This window comes from Mycteria americana, chromosome 6, assembly GCF_035582795.1.
Source record: "Mycteria americana isolate JAX WOST 10 ecotype Jacksonville Zoo and Gardens chromosome 6, USCA_MyAme_1.0, whole genome shotgun sequence".
Taxonomy (NCBI): domain Eukaryota; kingdom Metazoa; phylum Chordata; class Aves; order Ciconiiformes; family Ciconiidae; genus Mycteria; species Mycteria americana.
The window spans coordinates 18,401,577-18,419,448 of NC_134370.1; the positions used below are offsets into that span (position 1 = coordinate 18,401,577).

The following is a 17,872-nucleotide window of genomic DNA, read 5'->3' on the forward strand; positions in this document are numbered from 1 at the left end:
AACATTTTTCAGCACGATAAAAGCAATGAAGTCTGACACGAAATTTGTTGAAATATAATTCAATTTTCATTGAAGAAACTGGACATAGATAAGGATGCTGGTGGTTTTGGCTTTTAGTATCTGTGAATTAAAATATGCCTATGGGACAGAGCTCAGGGATGGACACTGGCCATGCAAATGAGCCAGCTTGTATTTATGCTTCACCTGATCTCTTCCTCCCTGAGAGTCAAGGAAAGGCTAAATGCTACCACAGGTGTGATAACACATCTCTTCCAAACTGTCCCAGGTTTGCATAACACAAGCATTCATCTTGCTGGGGGGGGAACAACAAAAAATTTTGGGGTGGGGGAAAGGTTCGTTAATACAATGACTGTTCATCAGACTTCTGGGACTTTTCCCAAAGTTCCCACCAGAAGACTGGGGTGTAGCTACCCCAGTGTTTTGGAAGCAGAATCAAGCTCTGAGCAGATTCTCCAAGTTATTTTTCCAGAGGCAGAAGTACAATTGATACAAATTCTGATCAGTTTTTTTGGTAACATGCAGTATGTTTTTGCTAACCAAAGAACACATTTTTTCCTCCCTGTCCTACAGAAGTCTACGAGGTTCCTGAAGAAGAGGTAGGGCCTTTCTATAGTTTATGACTTGCATTGCCCTCAGGTAGAGCACAAATGTGGTTGTAAAAAAAGATGATCAGCCTTTCAAAGGGGAGAAGTGGGAACAAATCTCTGTCTGCATTTAAAACTTTCTTCACAGAAAAGGTGGCAAACCAATTTAAAAGGTCTGCAGAACAGAGTAAATAGGAAGGGGCTGAAATTTCCCAGTCGTGTGCGATAGTGATCTGGTCTGGGAGGCAGCAGCCTAAGGGAATGCTTTCCAGAAGCAGAACTGCAGCAAAGGAGCAGTGACAGTTCTGACAGGCATTTTCTTCCTACTTGCTGGTACTGACATGACATATGGCCAAAGCAGTGTGCTCAGGGCTTCACAGATTTACTGGTGGTGACTTCTTTTCTCTCCCATTCTAGTGCAGATTACCAGGCAGAGTTCTACTAGAAATCTATACCACCACGCAAAAATAAGATACTGCTGTGATAACATAAATAGGACCATACCAATGTATTTTATGAAATCAAAAAGTGACCAAATAATTCAGTGCATTTTCTCTTACAGGAAAAACCATCACCACCACCAGTAACCAGGTAACCCATTGCTATGAATGTTTGTGCATTACTTAAAACTTGTCAGAAAATATATTATCTCCTCTAGATATTATATGTTTGGTAATTCTCTCTCTAGAAGATATACATATAGTAATTCTCTCTGTTTAGATTATCTACACAAAGATTGTCATCCATTTCTATGTTAATTTCAATAACACATATTAAAAGAAATACCTCTTAAGGGTACTTTTTAGAATTTTGAGGGGGTAGAGGAGGAGAAAGAGTTTGCCTTTGTGTTCACTGTTGTTAAATATAATTTTCCTTTCTTAATTCATGTTTTATTGATAGGTTCACTAAGCCACTTCCGTCTATGCCTGCTCAGAATACGGAGCACTCCCACATGCACAACATGACTAGAGAGTCACCTAAGCTGGATACTTCCAGGTAAGTCAACAGCAGCTTATATCAATAGGAAATATTAGCGGAGACAAAATTTTCTCCTCTATTGTGTAGCCTTCAGACAATAAGCAATTGCCAGGACACACAAATAGCTAGGGATGTTGGGACAAGGTAAGAATGAAGGTTCTCATTTCCCTGTGAACTTCTGTATTCAAGCCAGTTTGCCAAATGGAAACTTTTTTCTTTAATATCCCTTTAGGGATCCAGTGCAGGGGTAAAACACCTGCAAGCCAGTTTAAAGACCTATTACCCATCTCTGCACCCTTGCAAATGACATGTTTTTGCAGGGGATGGGGCACAGGATTGCTTGTAAAGAAGCTGGACACAGTAAATCCATGATTTATATTCCAAGTCTCTGGAGGAAAAGAGGCAAAGGAAACTTGAGTATGCAGCCTATTTCACTCCTGTGTCCCCAGAAGTGTAGGAAGTTGCTTCGTAACCACTGTCTCATCTCTAGGACATCGCTCTACAAAATAGGTCATATGCCCCGGGAAGAGCAGGTGGCATCCACAACATTGTGTGTGTTACGGTGTTTGGTGAGGTCCTGTGCACAGCTGCAGGGGACCTGAGGTCCAGGACAGGAGCTCTTCTAGAATAGTTCCACACTGAGGGCCATCACCACAACCGCTGCAGCGGTGCATAGCTGCAATTAAATCCATTTACTGCAGACCTCCTCCTCTCTAGATCTTGAAACACATATCTGAGCCAAGCAATTTAAATAAGTAAATCCTACTCATCTTAACTTATTGTGTATATTTTCCAGAAATATTTTGCCTCTTCCCAGAAATCGTCTTCATCCAAAAGCAGTGAGTAATTAATGTGCCACTATAAAAGAATGTGTTAAACTTGGCTGTTCTGTGTTTTATATATATACATAGGGATGGATGGATGCTTTTTATTATCTGGATTAAGTAACAGAAACAGATAACTCTGAATGTCAGATTGATCTAATATTGTAATTGTGACTTAATCTTTTGGACAAAAGAGGTACATTGGAAATCTGTATTGATCCAAGAAAAACTTCAAATGTTTTAAGGGATATATGTCTCAGTCCACAAAAATAATTTCTTGTACTAAAAAAACACAGTTGAACTCCAGGAACTTTATTTGCAGTAGCAATGGGCCATTTTGCCCAATCTGAAGCACCTTCCTTGAGCCTCGTTCCTTTCAGACGATGAATGATTAATACTTTCTGAAAACGGAATCCTTCTAAAGTGTCAGACAGGGTAGTCTGATGAGTAAACAGTATCACTAGAAAGTGCAGTCCATGAAGGAGTAATTACAAGCTTTGGGTTCCTAAGGCTGTGTTTTAAGTCATTCCTCTTCTTCCTCTACTCTTGTCCCCAGTCTGTCCCTTCCACCGTGCTGGAACAAAGGTTTTCTGAAGCAAAGTACTTGGAAACTTGTCTATCTGCAGCAAATGGACAAAAGCAAATGTATAAAAGGTTCTTTTTCAGCCAGATTAGTTCCATAAATTGTTCTGCACCATAGCTCTACTAACAGTTGTGCCAGCACAAGAGAGGGTGCACATGAGGAGCAAACTACCAAGAAACAAGGTGACAGTAACTGCATCAGCATCTGTGCCAAAAGCTATGTGCATCAAACTCTGTCCCAGCCCAGTGCTCTGAATTGCCCTTAAAGAAATAATCAGTCTACCAATAACTACATAGAGAAATTAGATGCATAAAATTAGGAATTTGGGGTCATACCATACCATTAGATGCTACGGTAACATAATGCAGGTGGTTTAAGAACATCTTATAGTCTTACTTTCAATCCTTAAATTTCTAGGTATACCAAGTATTGCTGGGGGGGGAGGGGGACAGGGGGGATGGGACGGACACACACGACTGCACACCTCTACATACAACACCAACAGCATTTTGGTTTCCCTTCTACCTCATCACAATGTTCTTCCAATTTAGATCTGTATCCTGTAAGATGCTGAACAATTCCCGAGTTGTGCCAAGTCCAGGATTTCTCTTTTATGAAATGGTTTGATTTCTCAGCTTTTCTTACCAATATAAGATTAGAAAATAAATCCTTCTGAACGGAGAATGTTGGACAGAAATTCCACTCTCTGATCAGCACTGACAAGAATACTCCTGCTTCAGAATATACTCAAGTGCCATACTGCAGCTGAAACCTCTCCACTAATTCATTCTCAGAGCTTACCTCTAAGATGGATATCATCGTAGCTTTGCAGAGAATCAGGAGACTATTGTTTTGCTGGGGCCACACACGAAGCTAGTTACAGCACCAAGGATGGAGCTCCCAAACACTCATCTGTACAGTGGGTGTATTCAGCTCTTGGGTACTTGCAGTTACCCAGTTTGGCACAAGAGTCAGCCTAGGAAAGAATTGCCCAGTCTAGTCCAAATTTTGGGGTCTTTGCTTGTTTAAGTGGCCAGCCCTTACAGTTTTAAAGAAAAACATGGTAATGAGCATGATACTTGTCCGGTGCTGTGCCTTTCCATCCCTGACTATGCACACTGACAAAGCAAAACAATAACTGAAACATCTGTTAACTGCTCCCATTCAATCCATTCTCAACACTCACCAGCACCCATCATGTTAACAGAACTGTAACCCTTGCTCCTCTCAAAGGCCTGGGCTGACTGGGAGAAAAATTTCTCCACATCTCATTCCCTCAGCTGTTGAATAATGGATTACACCTCTCCAACCAGAGAAGGGATGCATTTGTAACCAAGATTAGCAAAAAGTCATTAACCTGGTAGATGGAGATGGACAAATTAATAACTGGTGCCTCTTTGAAAGGAAGGTACCTATCGTATGGAAGTCTGATTCCCCAAAAGACAAGAAGTGGGAGCCAAAATAAAGCATCTCCAAAAGAAGCTGGGAAAGACAATCTACTCAGTATCCTCCGTTTAGTGGAAAATGTGTTCTTAATATATTCAAAACTACTGCAAAATTTCTGCTTTCCAGCTTGGAAATGAAACATGAACCAAAAGGTCTTGCTGCAAAATTCAGGGCCAATTTTCTCAATACTACAAGCAATCCCAAGGTTATTACGATGTTCAAAATTAGATTGATGTTTGCTAAAATTTTTCAAATGCTGTAATAAAAGCTGATGAGAAGTATCCTGGATATTAAATGCATTTTGTACAAATATGTCTTTAAACATTAATACAGATTACCAAGACCAGATTATTTATGCACTTCCCATTTAATAATTCCTTTTTTAATTGCTTCTCATCAAATCTAACATTTTTCCATTACAGGACCATGAAGCAAACAATAATGAAGAAAGTAAGTATTCTGTACTGAAAACATGGCAATGTGAGCGGAATTTATTGTCCATATGTCACTGGTGACCTTAATATAGTATGTAGTGGAGTGTGTCAGTGTAAATTTTATCTGTAACAGTCAGCAATAAGCAAGAAATGGAACTGAACTGTTTTCTAGTATAATCAGAGTGAAAACATGTCAAGACAAAAATTAAACCAACAGATATTTTTTACTTTTATTACATTAACACTGAAATGGCAGTGAGGAAAACCCTCTGTTCAGATACAGCTAATATTGCATACTAAATATGTCGTTTGCATCTCTAGATCATAGCTTCAGTAACACACAAGAATCCAGATTTCCTACTGGAGCAGCTCCGTCTCCATTACCAAGGGGCCTGTGAGTAAAAAATAATAAAACTACTTCTTTGATAGGGATGGGGTTAATTACTAGGTGTATTAGGAGCTAACTCCTATCCTTGCCTATGGCAATCAGAATTCAGGAGTAATTTTTATTGCTGTTCATGAAAGATATGCTGACTAGGTAAAGGCAAGCCATTCTTTCATTATTTCTGGAGGAATACTGCTTGCATGCCAGTGCCACTGCCCTTCACTGCCTGCCACTGATGGCAGGTGCTGGCTGGCATGCTTAATTTAGTCACATACTGCAGCAATAGCGTTGGCATGCCTATAAATGCAGAAAGTTGTGTTAAAACTCTTCTGCCCCACCCAAGTTGTCATCTTAAGCACTGGACAGAGTGCAGCTTCCTTGCGTATCAGGAAGGAAGTACCTTTCCTGAGTGCCCACATTACATCTGATACCCTTATTCTTTTTTTTATTCTTCTCCTCCCCCCCGCCCCCCAACTGCTACAGCTATCCACTAAGGAGATGCATCCCATCTTGGCCAGAAATCTCTTGCAATCAGTGAACCTGATGCTTAGTTGCTAAATGAATTCATGTATCTGCTAAATAACCATACTCTTTTTTTCCTTTTTCCTCCAATCTGCAGAAAGAAAACTTCTAATGCAGTAAATTCACCAGTAAGTTGACTTGTAATTGCATAATCAAATTATAATTTTACAGATTATTTTTAATTTATTGTAAAACTTAATTTTATCATTAGTTTGGCTACAACATAAATGTATAAAAAGAATAGGGGAAAGAGTTATAAAGAAAGGAAACATTTGGGTGCAGTTATATGAACTAAGCAGCAGTGAGAAAGCTCAAGTAGAAAAATATTTTGATTAAAGGGATGTTTGGATTCAATACTCTGGGATGTAACAATAAACACAGTGCAAGAACTGAATAAAATGAGAAATAAATGGGAACGCAGGCCATTCAGAAGTATTCCCTGAAATATACAGGACTGCATATGGGGAATGTGAATTTATTGTAAGAGTGATAGGTCAAGAAAGATGCAGGATTTTACCAGAATTTGTCAGAGGTTTTTCAGTAAGTATTTCATCATTAGAAAAATATCCCAAAACCTCTTGTGGGAGAAAGTGAGAGAACTGGTTGAAATTTTCAAAGAAATTAATTTGAAAAATGTTGTGAAACTGACAGTTTATTATCATTGTTTCAAAATGAAAAAAAAATTGAAACTGGAAGATTGGGCGAGTTTTTACTGTGAGCTAAACTGACAGTTTAACGTCCAGTAACAAGAAATGTGTTCAGACATTTGTGAGCATAGCTTGACAAAGATGAAAATACTCAAATTTTGATTCGCAAGTATTTGGGATGGACTCTTCATTTTTGGACTTGAGATAAAAATGAACCAATTTTTACACCACAAACTTACTGATGGGAGTTAAAAAAAAAAAAAAAAACATGCATCTCTAGATTTTACTTTTGTCCATCTATTTATACACACAAACTGGGATTCTTTCCAAATCTACTTTGCAAAATCCCAAGCTTCAAGGTCATACAACTAGAGGCTCTTCACAGAATGGCCACGTCCCTACCTCCTAATCCCTCCGGGATGCTGTCAATTCTAAATGTAAACTAGTTCACAAAAAGTATAAAAAGATAAACATTTGCTGTACAAGTGACATGCCATTTAGTATTTGGTTTCCTTCTGTTTTATTGCAGAAGCCATGTTTACCCTCCAGAGAGACCTTAACTGCAAATGAAGGTAAATTATCTCCACTACTGTGGAAAAAGTTAACATTTATCAGAATTTAATTTTCTTTTTATTAAAAACATGAAACAAACAACACCACATTCAATTTATTCTAGGTTTTTGAGGGGGGTTGGTTTTAGCAGTTTAGAACTGGATCTGGCCAGCCTTAGTTGCACTGAATATCATTGTTCTCTAAAAGCAGTCACAGTAAAACTATTGAGGTTACTGGCAGGGTAACGTACGACATAATGGACCAGCAATGCGCCATAGAGCCCTCAAAGTGGAGAAGGGGGAAGGGAGGCGAAGCGTGAGCGCATCATTCTGAACTCAGCAAGAACCACCTCACACGGAGCTGACTCCTGGCAAGAGCCAGTCCCTCGCACAGGCAGAAAACGCGTCTCGCCTCCGTGCAAGGCGGCAGCTCCTCCAGGCAAAAACTCAGCAGGAGCTGCTGTCTAACACAAGGGTAAGATGCAGCCAGCCAGCCGCACCTCCTCCGGCTGAGCTCTTGTAGGCAGCCTGCCCCAGCGTCCTCCCCCGTGTCCCACAGCTCGCCTCTCGGAAGGCAAGTCTCCCACTGAGCTCCTGCAGGCATTCACAGCGCAGCTATTTGCCTAGAAATTTGGTGGTATGCCACTAGTTCATAAAGCAGCAGGATGGCAAGCTGCCATGTAAGGAAAAACCCCAAAAGTTATAATAATAAAAGAAACCCTCCTTCAACTACTGGGACTCTCTTATCTCGGACAATATATTTCTGAAGAAATCTTGACTCTACCATTTCTTTTCCCAAATGACAGAAAAACCTACAGCAGCAGAACGACGACGAGGTTCCAGCCAAGAGCTTCCGCTTCCACCCCTTCCAAGTGGTGCCCAAAAGTAAAATCTCTTTTCATCATCTCTTGAATATTTCAATGCACCAGCTCCTACTGCTTGGTCTGAACACAGCTGTGAGAAGTTCAAAGGGGAGCACTGTTTTCTCTGTAGCCTTCTGTTGCTTTTTGAAAGCCATGTTTCTTGAGGCCTCACAGTAGCAAAAAATAAAATATGGCAACTGTGTCCAAATACTATAACCACCACCAAAAAGCATGGGAGGATATAATCTCTAATTAGGTGGTGGTGATTTAAACCAGATGTTTAAATTCCTAATTGTCAGTGCTAGTGGGATATGATTTTTTTAAAATACCTGTATCTGGCCCTTATTTCTCAATGGACAAATGGCTGAGATGGAACACATTCAACCACTGCATGCTTCAAATACACGATTTTAGTATATTCAGAACTGGGTAGATCTCCTCAGACCTTTCTGTAATCTCTTGATGTTTATTTCAGGCCTTTGCTCCAAAAGTCCTCCATTCTGCCAAGTAAGTATAATTCGGATTTTGAATTAAAATGTGATTAACTTGTAATTTCAAATCAATCTTTGAATTAAGATTATTTCAAGATGCCATACATATTCATTAGTTTGGAATTAACATTTGTCTCTGTAATGCATACAAAGAGGAGATCAAGTATCCAGGGGTTTAGCTCAGCTAGTAAAATTAAGGGAGTGTGTCAGAGTTATTGTATAAATCGATGGAAACTGGGTGCTTCATTCCCATTTGTGACTACTGGAAATTTCTACCAAAGGCAGTTTGGGTCAGTTCCTATCATAATAAAGATTCCATCAATCTTCCTTGCCACAGAAGAACCCTAAATATGACACTTCTGGGCTGTTCCAGGCTTCTGTTGCCTAGAAGCCAGACACATTATTATTGCATCCAGCAATTTATTCTTTCTCTACAGGGGGGAAAAAAAAAGAAGGTATTTTTATAATGGCAAACACTAAAGCTCTTTTGTAAGTAATACTTTCAAAGAGGAACTTTGTTTCAGTTCACAGTTAAAAACAAAGTAGGTAATATGTATATGAACTCTCTTTGCACAGAATTGTAAATTAGATCCAACATTTTTCTAGTCTCTTGTTAGCAGACACTTGTCTGACCTTCCTACAAGCCCTTTTCTGCACATATTTCAGTCGGAATGTATCTTTCACACTGTAAATGGATGAGAATTGAACATAGAAATCTGCATGTGGTGTAGCTTAAACTTTATATGCTGTTATTGGTACTTCTCTCTATTTCCTGGAAGTGTTTGCTTGATGTATGTTGCAATTATATCTCCTGTGGTATGGAAGTATAATGGTTTATATTCATGTGATAGACTGATGCTCTCAAGTTTGTCTGCTCCTGTCGCACAACTGATGTGCTTCAACTTGTAGCATAAATTCTTACTAATCCCTAAAGTGTAACTATTCTTCGAGGTCATCTGGTGCTAAATGATGCTCTGATTAGTAAACTTTCTGTAACACGCTCTTATTCTGTGCCAGGTCCAATAACAACTTAATTACAGATACAGTTGGTCCCAATCACTGATGTCCCTTCAGCATAACCTGCCATCTCTTCCTTGTCACCATACAAGTCTAGTGCTAACTTTCATCTTCTTCATAAAAAGTTCTAATTTCCCATACGGCACAGTATCAAATGCTCTACTGAAGTCCAGAGTAAGTACAGGACCATATTCCCTTTTTGTAGAACTCTCTTATTTTATGAAAGAGCTATAACATTTTATCTACTTGGGTAAATTTCAGATTTTTCTCTTGCTAGTTGTACCTTTTACCTCCAAATCTTAATGTTCTTTCCTTCAAATTCTCTGTGGATTCAGACTAAAAGGCCTGTAGTTGCTCAGGTCACTTTTTCCACTTTAACTACAGCAATTATGTTTGGTATTCTTTAATCATATGGTACCACCCTGACTTGACATTTATTTAAAATAATTGTTACCAGCCTTGTAATTTCATGTGCCAGTTTAACATTTCTGGGATAAAGATTATCTGGGCCCACCAGTTCAATTGTACTAAGCTATTTGAGTTTTGCTTCCAATTTGGTTGTGGAAATTTCCATTTCTGTACCAGAACTACTATTGGTTTAGTACCTAGATTATCTTTAAAATCAATAAAATTCTTACTGCAGACAGCCCCATTTCTCTTTCCTTTTTACACAGCTAAGGAATCTCTTATTACTTATTTTAATTTCTGTTTGTAAAGTCTAATTCAGGCTGAATTCTGGCAATTCTTACTTTATTCATACAGCATACTTTTCAGCTGTAGCTTTTGCAGCTGGTCAGTCAAAATTTGACAGAAAACCCAAAATTCTTAACATTGAATAGCCTTCTTAAGGTGATTATTCATTCATTAAGAGCTGGAACTGCTCCTTACAATGTCTCCCCTGTACGTGGAATGCAGCTTCCAGACAGCTGCGTCTTTACTACAAAAGAACTTCTAAACCGACTTCACACAGGTGTCTTTGAGCTCTCCAGTCCAATTGAGTTTTTGTGAGTCACTGTATGACCTCCTCTATAACATTCTTATCGCTTTCTGAAACCAAAATCTAAATCAGAATTATATTAGTGAAGATTTGATAAAGCAGTCTGCAGAGTATCATGTCCAGGAATAGGTGAGTGCTAACAAACCTAGTAGCATTTCTTTTCCCCAATAAGTAAAACAAACAAGAAATAAAACCTCCCATAATAACAAAATAAGTAACACTCAACTTTCTACAATCATCTTCTGTAGTATAATGATATTGATCTGTACCCAACTCTGATCACAAGTATCTATAGCAGACACCTATTACTATCTTTGACCAAGATTGTTTTACCAGAAAACAATTATCTATACTTATTTCCTGTATTTCTATCATATCATTACTATGCAACACTACTCAACCATTTCCCTTCTAATTTCTTAAACTCTTCAACATCTGTATTTCAGCCCTAATAGGTATTTTCTACTATGCTTTGTTATTACAATTATAATTAAGCTTCATAATCTTTCCTACTAGTTCTGCTTCTCTATTTAGCTGCCTAGACTTCTTGCACACATACACAAACATTTCAGTTGGACTAAATTAGTGAAAAATGATCTCTGAGCTACATTTGTTTTCCTGACTCCCTCACCTAAATGACTACTACTCACAGGGCACAGAGTGCTTTTTGCATTGTGTTCCTGCATTTTCTTTATCTATGGCTACATTGATTCACTTTGGGGGTGGTGGGGTTTTGTTCTTGCATGTTAAGTCTAGCTCTGGCTATTAACCAAACTGTTGTTAAGCAAAGTGTTTCTCTCTTTATAAGCAAGGCTCCTCTTTTGAGCAGGCAAGTGTCCCATGCACTTATATAGGGCCCACCCATTTACAGTAGCTTGCTTTCTGGAGTGATATCAAAGGTCATGCGTTTCCAGATCTTCCAAAGTCCTTGTAAAAAATCAGTTTCTCACAGCATAACAAATATACTTTGAAAACTTATACATGTTGTTCTTTCTCTTTTCTAGAAGTGCCAGAAGCTGCAAACCGTTCTCTGGGTACTTCCCCTCACAGCAGCATTTCGTCTATGTCAAGTACTGCAGACCAGGTATAACATTAGCTAAATTCACATTACAGAAATCTTCTTATCCTTTACTTTAAAGTAGTATTCCTGCCCCTACCCGCTTTCTAAATAAAAATCATACTCCTTTTGTGGAGGGCATCCATTTCCTCTTTTGCAGTGAAGATTTTCCATAGCACAAGTAACCTGAATGTTCGCTTTTATACCAAAAAAATGCTTAGAACATATAGTGTAGGAGAGCTTTAACAATCTGTAGAAAAGTATGTTAATAGGATTATACCAAACCTTGGCACTCTACCAGTCACTTTAAACAAAACCTGAAAAAGCTTCTTAGTTTCAGGTCTTCCTGACTCCCCAGTTCATAATACTTCCACATCATTTGAAACAAGGAAATCTGTGGTGATGTACTTAAGTCCAGTCTTTGATATAGATAGCTATAAAGAGTTTTTAATTGCCTACTTTTTTCTGACTTACAGCTGTACATACTGTGTCCTGAAAAAAAAAACGTGCACCAAGCAAGATACAATGAAGCTATCCGCAGCTATTAGCATTAGCCTGCACTGATGTGAGGTGCTAAAATTCTAGAAATTTGTAGGAGGAAATGGGGATGCTCTGCTAACTGACCCAACACAGCAGGATGCAGAGGGTAGAATCACTTTTATGACCATTGTCCTATTTATTGCGGTTTGGGGTGTCAGCAAAGTTTTAAGAACTGAGAAGAAAGTCACTGCTGCCCCTCTCGGAGGACACTGTGATGCCTCCCCCTACATTTTTAGTCTCTCCCAAGTCCTACTCCTGTCTGTTCCTTTAAAAAGACCTCTTCTCATTACAATTAATGGTGTCAGTTTTATGACGAATTCTTTTTTCTGTGTTTTGTTGCAACATTAAGCTTTGAATAATCTAAGCAAATGCAAAGTTATTTTCATTTCAGTGCTATTCCCCTTACTCCTATTTTGGATGAAGGGAGACTACAAAATGCAGGAAGCCATTCTTATTAGCCTAGTAGTCACAAACAAGGTAAAAATAGTTCTGTTGAGTGCAAAACAAAGGCTCTATTATGCAGAGCCAATAACATTAAATGTTCTAAAGCCTGACATGACAAAGATAATACAACAGTGAAGAACACAAAGGATTTGAAGTTCTGGAAGCATTTTAACAGTATGTCATACTGTATATTTATTATAAAAATTGCTTTCAAATAAACAGTCCAGCAGACAGTAAATAAACATCTTGTAGCAATTATACTTGCAGCTTTTATGTAACAGCCACGGGCAAAACCAGAGCTTAATAAAACGTCCATTTTGGTTTTGTTTTGGTTTTTTGTTTTGGTTTTTTTTAAGACAATATACTAACTGTTAGTGTTGTTTTTCCCACCAATTATGTACAGTGGTATCATTTGCTGTAGCATCCTGCACAGTACAGGGGCTCGCAGACATGATTCATGCCCCTAGGTTCATTATTTGTTTGGTTCCCATCCAAACTTTGGCAGCAGCTCTCTGCTTCCATATTATAGGCCACAGATAGTGCTGGAAGAAAGGTCTGGGGGCAGTTGACTCCTTGTTCTGTTGAACAAAGATTGGTTTACTGGACTTATTCTCTAAGTGGCCGAGTACCTTGTGTACTTGCAGTTCCTGTCATCCTCTCTTTTTCCAATGAATAGTGTGACTGGAGAAATACATGGAGGAACTTTGGAGGTAAAGTTATATGTTATGGCTTGAGCCAATCTAAGAATTTAGTGCAATGCCCCCAAAATGGAGGCTCTGCTCTCTCCTCACTGTCAACTCCCCTCCCAGCCACAGGCTTCTCTGGTGTTCCTCTGATCCTGCAGTGGGCTGAGCCACCTCGTTAAACTGACAGAAAACCAACCTGGCAGTCAAACACAAAACAAGACAAAACAAAAAAGGTAAATTTTTTTCTGCGAGATTACTAAAGTGAATTATCTCACTGTGGGATCAGATGAGCCACAAAATGAGCACAAGTGAGAAGCCAAGACATTCCCTTTTTGGCAGCAATAAGCCAGCCAGACCAGCTCAGCCGTAACGTGCAACTTCATCTTTAATCTGGTTTGTACAGAGGTGACAAAGCTTGTGTGAAAATGAATTTTATCATTAAGCTTGTTACTATAAAGTTAGAACAAGACTGTTCAAATGACCAGGAAGGTTAATACCCAGAAGTATTCATTAGGAGATACTCTCAGCACTATTTATATAGCCTCTCCACTCACTTGAGTTAGCTTTTGCATAAACCTCCTCGGCAAGAGCTCACTTTTTATGATTGCTGGTTTTACAACCTGCTAGTTAATCGTCTGGCTATTGAAGTCTGATAATGCATAGGTCTCATGTTGCTTCTAATCCCACATCCTGTCCTTCCCTTGAGTATCATTTCTTTTCATACTTCTCTAAAATCCCCCATACCTTTCCCCTAAACCCCACTCCTGTTCCCAAATGTACACTCAATCCTGCATCATCTTACTACTCAGTTTCCTACCACTTCTTCTCTTACTAAAATTACAATCTCGTACCACTCACTCCCAACTGCCACCACCTCCTCACATCTTTTTATCTTTGAACTTCCTTTGCTATGAGAGCTTTTATCTTCTAAAACAGACTCCACCTATCTTTAGGGTGCCAATCTTTCTTGTATCTTTGGGTCTGCACCTATGCCCCCATCCATGAAGTCCTTTGTCCCATGTTTTCCACTGGAAGAACAGGTTAAGTTCACTTACTGTACAGAACACTGCCAAGAATTTAACAGAATGGGGAGAAGGATGATCTTGGTGAGGTGCTCACAGGGGATAACATACAAAAATGAGGCACCAAAGAGATACATTATAAAATATAATGTATCTGCTCTTGTATTCTGTCACGGATGTAATCCTTCTCCACAGTAAACACGGTTTTATGCCTTTTAGATAGAGCACTGTTTCAAATGTAAGGATACATTCAGACTCAGTCCAACAGAGAACCGGAACTGAATCCCTATCTCATGTCTCAGGTGAAAGCACCAGGGGCTGAACTGCTGTATTAGTAGAAGAAAGACATTAATTATTCCTGTTTTGTACGACTCCATCCATTTGTCCTTATTTAATAACAACAAAAAGAGCAAAAGATGCACTTATCCAGTCTCCATGCTATCCAGATGGAGGCAATCATGATCATGTTCACAAATAGCATTAAGTATATGGGAAACTTCATTCCCAAAGCTTAGCTGCCTACCAAATCTGGACATTTCATTGGCTAGCCCACAGCTGAGCAGCATTTAAATTTTAATGGTCAATTTATTCCTCAACATTTCCTGTATACCCTCTTTAAATTCTAGAATAGCTTCCTGCTTTAAAAATACCAAACTGTCCTCCAGTTGAACCTGACTACTTTCCTCAAGGTACCTTTCTCTCTTCTGTCATATATCATATATCTATCACACATTTCTTACCGCTGTTTTGACACACTAGTTTTTCTTTGTCCTACCTCCATCCAACAAAAACAGTGAGCTCCTGGCAAAGAATTTTCTAAATTCTGTGTTTTCTAAAGTGTTCTGCATTTGAGTTCTTCACAGCTGTCATTATTTAGTACTAACTCCTCTATAGGCCATATTCTTTATTATTATCATTATTATTTTACAGGTGAAACACTGTTTCTCTCTTTCTAGGATGCTGGTGTTCATAGTAAAGCATGGTATGCTGCTACCTGCGATAGGAAAACAGCAGAAGATGCATTGTACCGATCAAACAAGGTAGGTCACTTTTAAAGAATGTCTATTTTATGAAAAAACTTCAAATTAAAAAAAAAAATCAAGACAACCAGAAATATTCTAAGAACATCAGTTGTATTCTGAGCAGGTCAGAATACTGTGCCATGCAAATACTGTCAAACATGAAATTATTGTGGTGAAACTATTTTAACTATGGTTTCCATCCCAAGATGAAGTTGCATTAGTGTAACTCAGACTGGTGCACTGCAGAGAAAGCTATTACAGATTAGAGAGCTGAGGAAGATCTGATAGCTCATGTGCACCCATTAAAATGGAAGGCAAAGCCCCGTGACTTTTTACATCATCTCCACCACTGTCCAATGGTTCATGTAAAAACAGCTACTGTTTGGAAAGGCTGATGCTGCTAGGTATTTTGAAATAGCAACACTATGCATTTAGGTATTTGGAGGATTTGAGTTCTCTCAACTATTCCGCGTACTAAAGCTAGTGTCACAGAAGGGAATAGTAACATGTAGAGTTGCATCCTCAGCATCAGGTGCATTTCCACTCTTGCCGAACTCCGCAAAGCAGGATAAAGGGGCAGAGCACTGGGGTTATCACCAGTGTAGGCTACTGCCAGCTAGCAAGCGCTGGGCTACAGTGTCAGTAGCTGTAGGTGCTCGTCTTTATCAGAGTGCTTTTTACAGCTCTGGAGAAACAGTATCTCCACCTCTCACTGCTTTCTTGCCTACCTACTGCCACTGATAGTAACTTCATTTCCTAATAATCTGTGGACCCCAACAGACTGCTGCCACTGCATGTTTATTTCTTCTTTCTCTGGTTGAGAGAGAACAGGCAGCAGCAAAGGTGACTCTTAAATGACACCTTTGTAAGCTACTGTTAGACAGCAGGAATACATTGTACTTCCCATCTCCTGCTGTACAGTTTTTCTAATGGGAGAAAAGGGTTTAATGCTAATATAGATGAAAATATTAAGCTAAAACCAAACTAAGCTGTTGAAAAAAATAAGCTGAATACACTTACTACTATTCTCTCTTTAGGATGGATCTTTTCTAATAAGAAAGAGTTCCGGACAGGATTCACGGCAACCATACACACTGGTTGTGTTTTACAACAGAAGAGTATACAACATTCCTATACGATTTATTGAATCAACAAGACAATATGCACTGGGCAGAGAAAAAACTGGTGAAGAGGTGAGATGATGGGGAGGGGGGTTGGGGGGGAGTGTTTTCTAACAGTTTTCAGTAATATACCTTTAATAAGCAAGGATTAAGATACATTGCACTATGACCAAAAGGATTCTTCATGTATCAAGATAAAAGTATACCCTATATAATGACTGATCTATCAAGCTAGAGAAACCAGTGTAACATCAGCTCCTGCACACTGTAATTAAAACCACAGATCAAGTTTAAAACATACTCATAGAACTGTTTTGAAAAGTTATCAGGATCAGAGCTGCAGCTGCTAGATAAATTCTCCAGCTGTTTATAGTCCTCTATTCACGTTCTACCTAAGACTAGTTAAGTTTCTTGGAAAATCATAGAGGAAGAACAGCCACACTCAAAAAAAAAAAAAAAAAAAAAAAAAAAAAACCAAAAAAAACAAACCACCAACAAAAAAACCCCCACCAAAACAAAACAACAAAAAACCCTCTATCAAAAATGAGAATGACAATACTTTTAATCCTATTTTCACATAAAGAAAATGTTAAACTCCAGTTCTATGGTGCAAAAATCACTGGTTGGCTATTATACCACAAATAATTATTCTGACAGCAAAACAGAAACTTGGAACCCAAATACCAATAAAAACCGTTTGTTATCCCTGCACAGAGTAGGCTTTACAGGGATGTGAAAGTAGGCTTGCCTTAGCCTAATTATCTGCCTCCCAGGCAATGGTTTTGAGGTTACAGAATAAGTAATAGCCTAGAGCTCATCTGGCCTTCAACAAAGGGTCAAAAATGACCCCAGGAGAAAAAGAGAAAGATAGTCCAAAATCTGTATTTGACCAAAGACCAAAAGGAAAAGCAACAGACCTAGCAGATTCTGGATATTAATTTACAGTTACAAACATTAAAATCGCATAACTAAAACAGTTCTCATTGATGGCTGTCTGTACCATGTTACTGCTGGAGATCGCTTTCCCTCTAACTGAGGTGGCTGAACCATAGATGAAGCAGCTTCCAAACTGCCACAGTCTGCAGCCTGGTATATATTAAGGTAAACTGAAAGCGGTATTAATGCCATGTAACAACCTCTGTGGTTCAGTTTGTGCAGGTGGCAATCACAAATGGAAAGGAGCATGAGATGAGACAGCTAGTGGCCATAGTATCTTCTACTACCCAAATTTAATCTGTTTATTACTAGAATCAGGACTAAGAGCAGGATCAGTGCTCTTGCTAAGAAGCAGAGCATCTCACTTGGTAACAGTCATAGCTTCGCCCTCTTCAATGGTGGGAGAAGCAAAGAGAAAGAGATGATGCAGTGATTACTGTCAATATTAGAGCAATAAAGAAAGTCAGCACTAATTAATTTTTGTTTTCTCTATCCAGCGCTTTAACAGTGTTGCTGAAATAGTGGAGAATCATCAGCACACCTCCCTGGTTCTAATTGACAGCCAAAACAACACAAAAGACTCAACGAAACTGAAACACATTGTAAGAGTTTCTTAATCAAACCAAACTGCTAAAATGAAGACTTTTTTAATCACTTCTTTCAACATCTCAAAACATGTGGATTGGGTATTAAAAGAAGAA

The 17,872-nt window shown here is 38.8% G+C and overlaps 1 protein-coding gene across 1 annotated transcript in view; it reads left to right on the top strand.

Moving 5' to 3' along the window:
* BLNK (B cell linker) overlaps positions 1 to 17,872 on the top strand; it is a 102,938-nt gene extending 85,066 nt beyond the window's left edge. The window contains exons 12-25 of the mRNA XM_075504816.1: positions 592 to 617; positions 1,168 to 1,196; positions 1,506 to 1,601; positions 2,380 to 2,422; positions 4,859 to 4,886; positions 5,192 to 5,264; positions 5,875 to 5,905; positions 6,954 to 6,996; positions 7,782 to 7,860; positions 8,314 to 8,345; positions 11,348 to 11,427; positions 15,049 to 15,132; positions 16,152 to 16,307; positions 17,669 to 17,872. Of these exons, the coding sequence (XP_075360931.1) occupies positions 592 to 617; positions 1,168 to 1,196; positions 1,506 to 1,601; positions 2,380 to 2,422; positions 4,859 to 4,886; positions 5,192 to 5,264; positions 5,875 to 5,905; positions 6,954 to 6,996; positions 7,782 to 7,860; positions 8,314 to 8,345; positions 11,348 to 11,427; positions 15,049 to 15,132; positions 16,152 to 16,307; positions 17,669 to 17,788 (920 nt within the window). The 3' untranslated portion in view covers positions 17,789 to 17,872. The remainder of the gene's footprint in view (positions 1 to 591; positions 618 to 1,167; positions 1,197 to 1,505; positions 1,602 to 2,379; positions 2,423 to 4,858; positions 4,887 to 5,191; positions 5,265 to 5,874; positions 5,906 to 6,953; positions 6,997 to 7,781; positions 7,861 to 8,313; positions 8,346 to 11,347; positions 11,428 to 15,048; positions 15,133 to 16,151; positions 16,308 to 17,668) is intronic.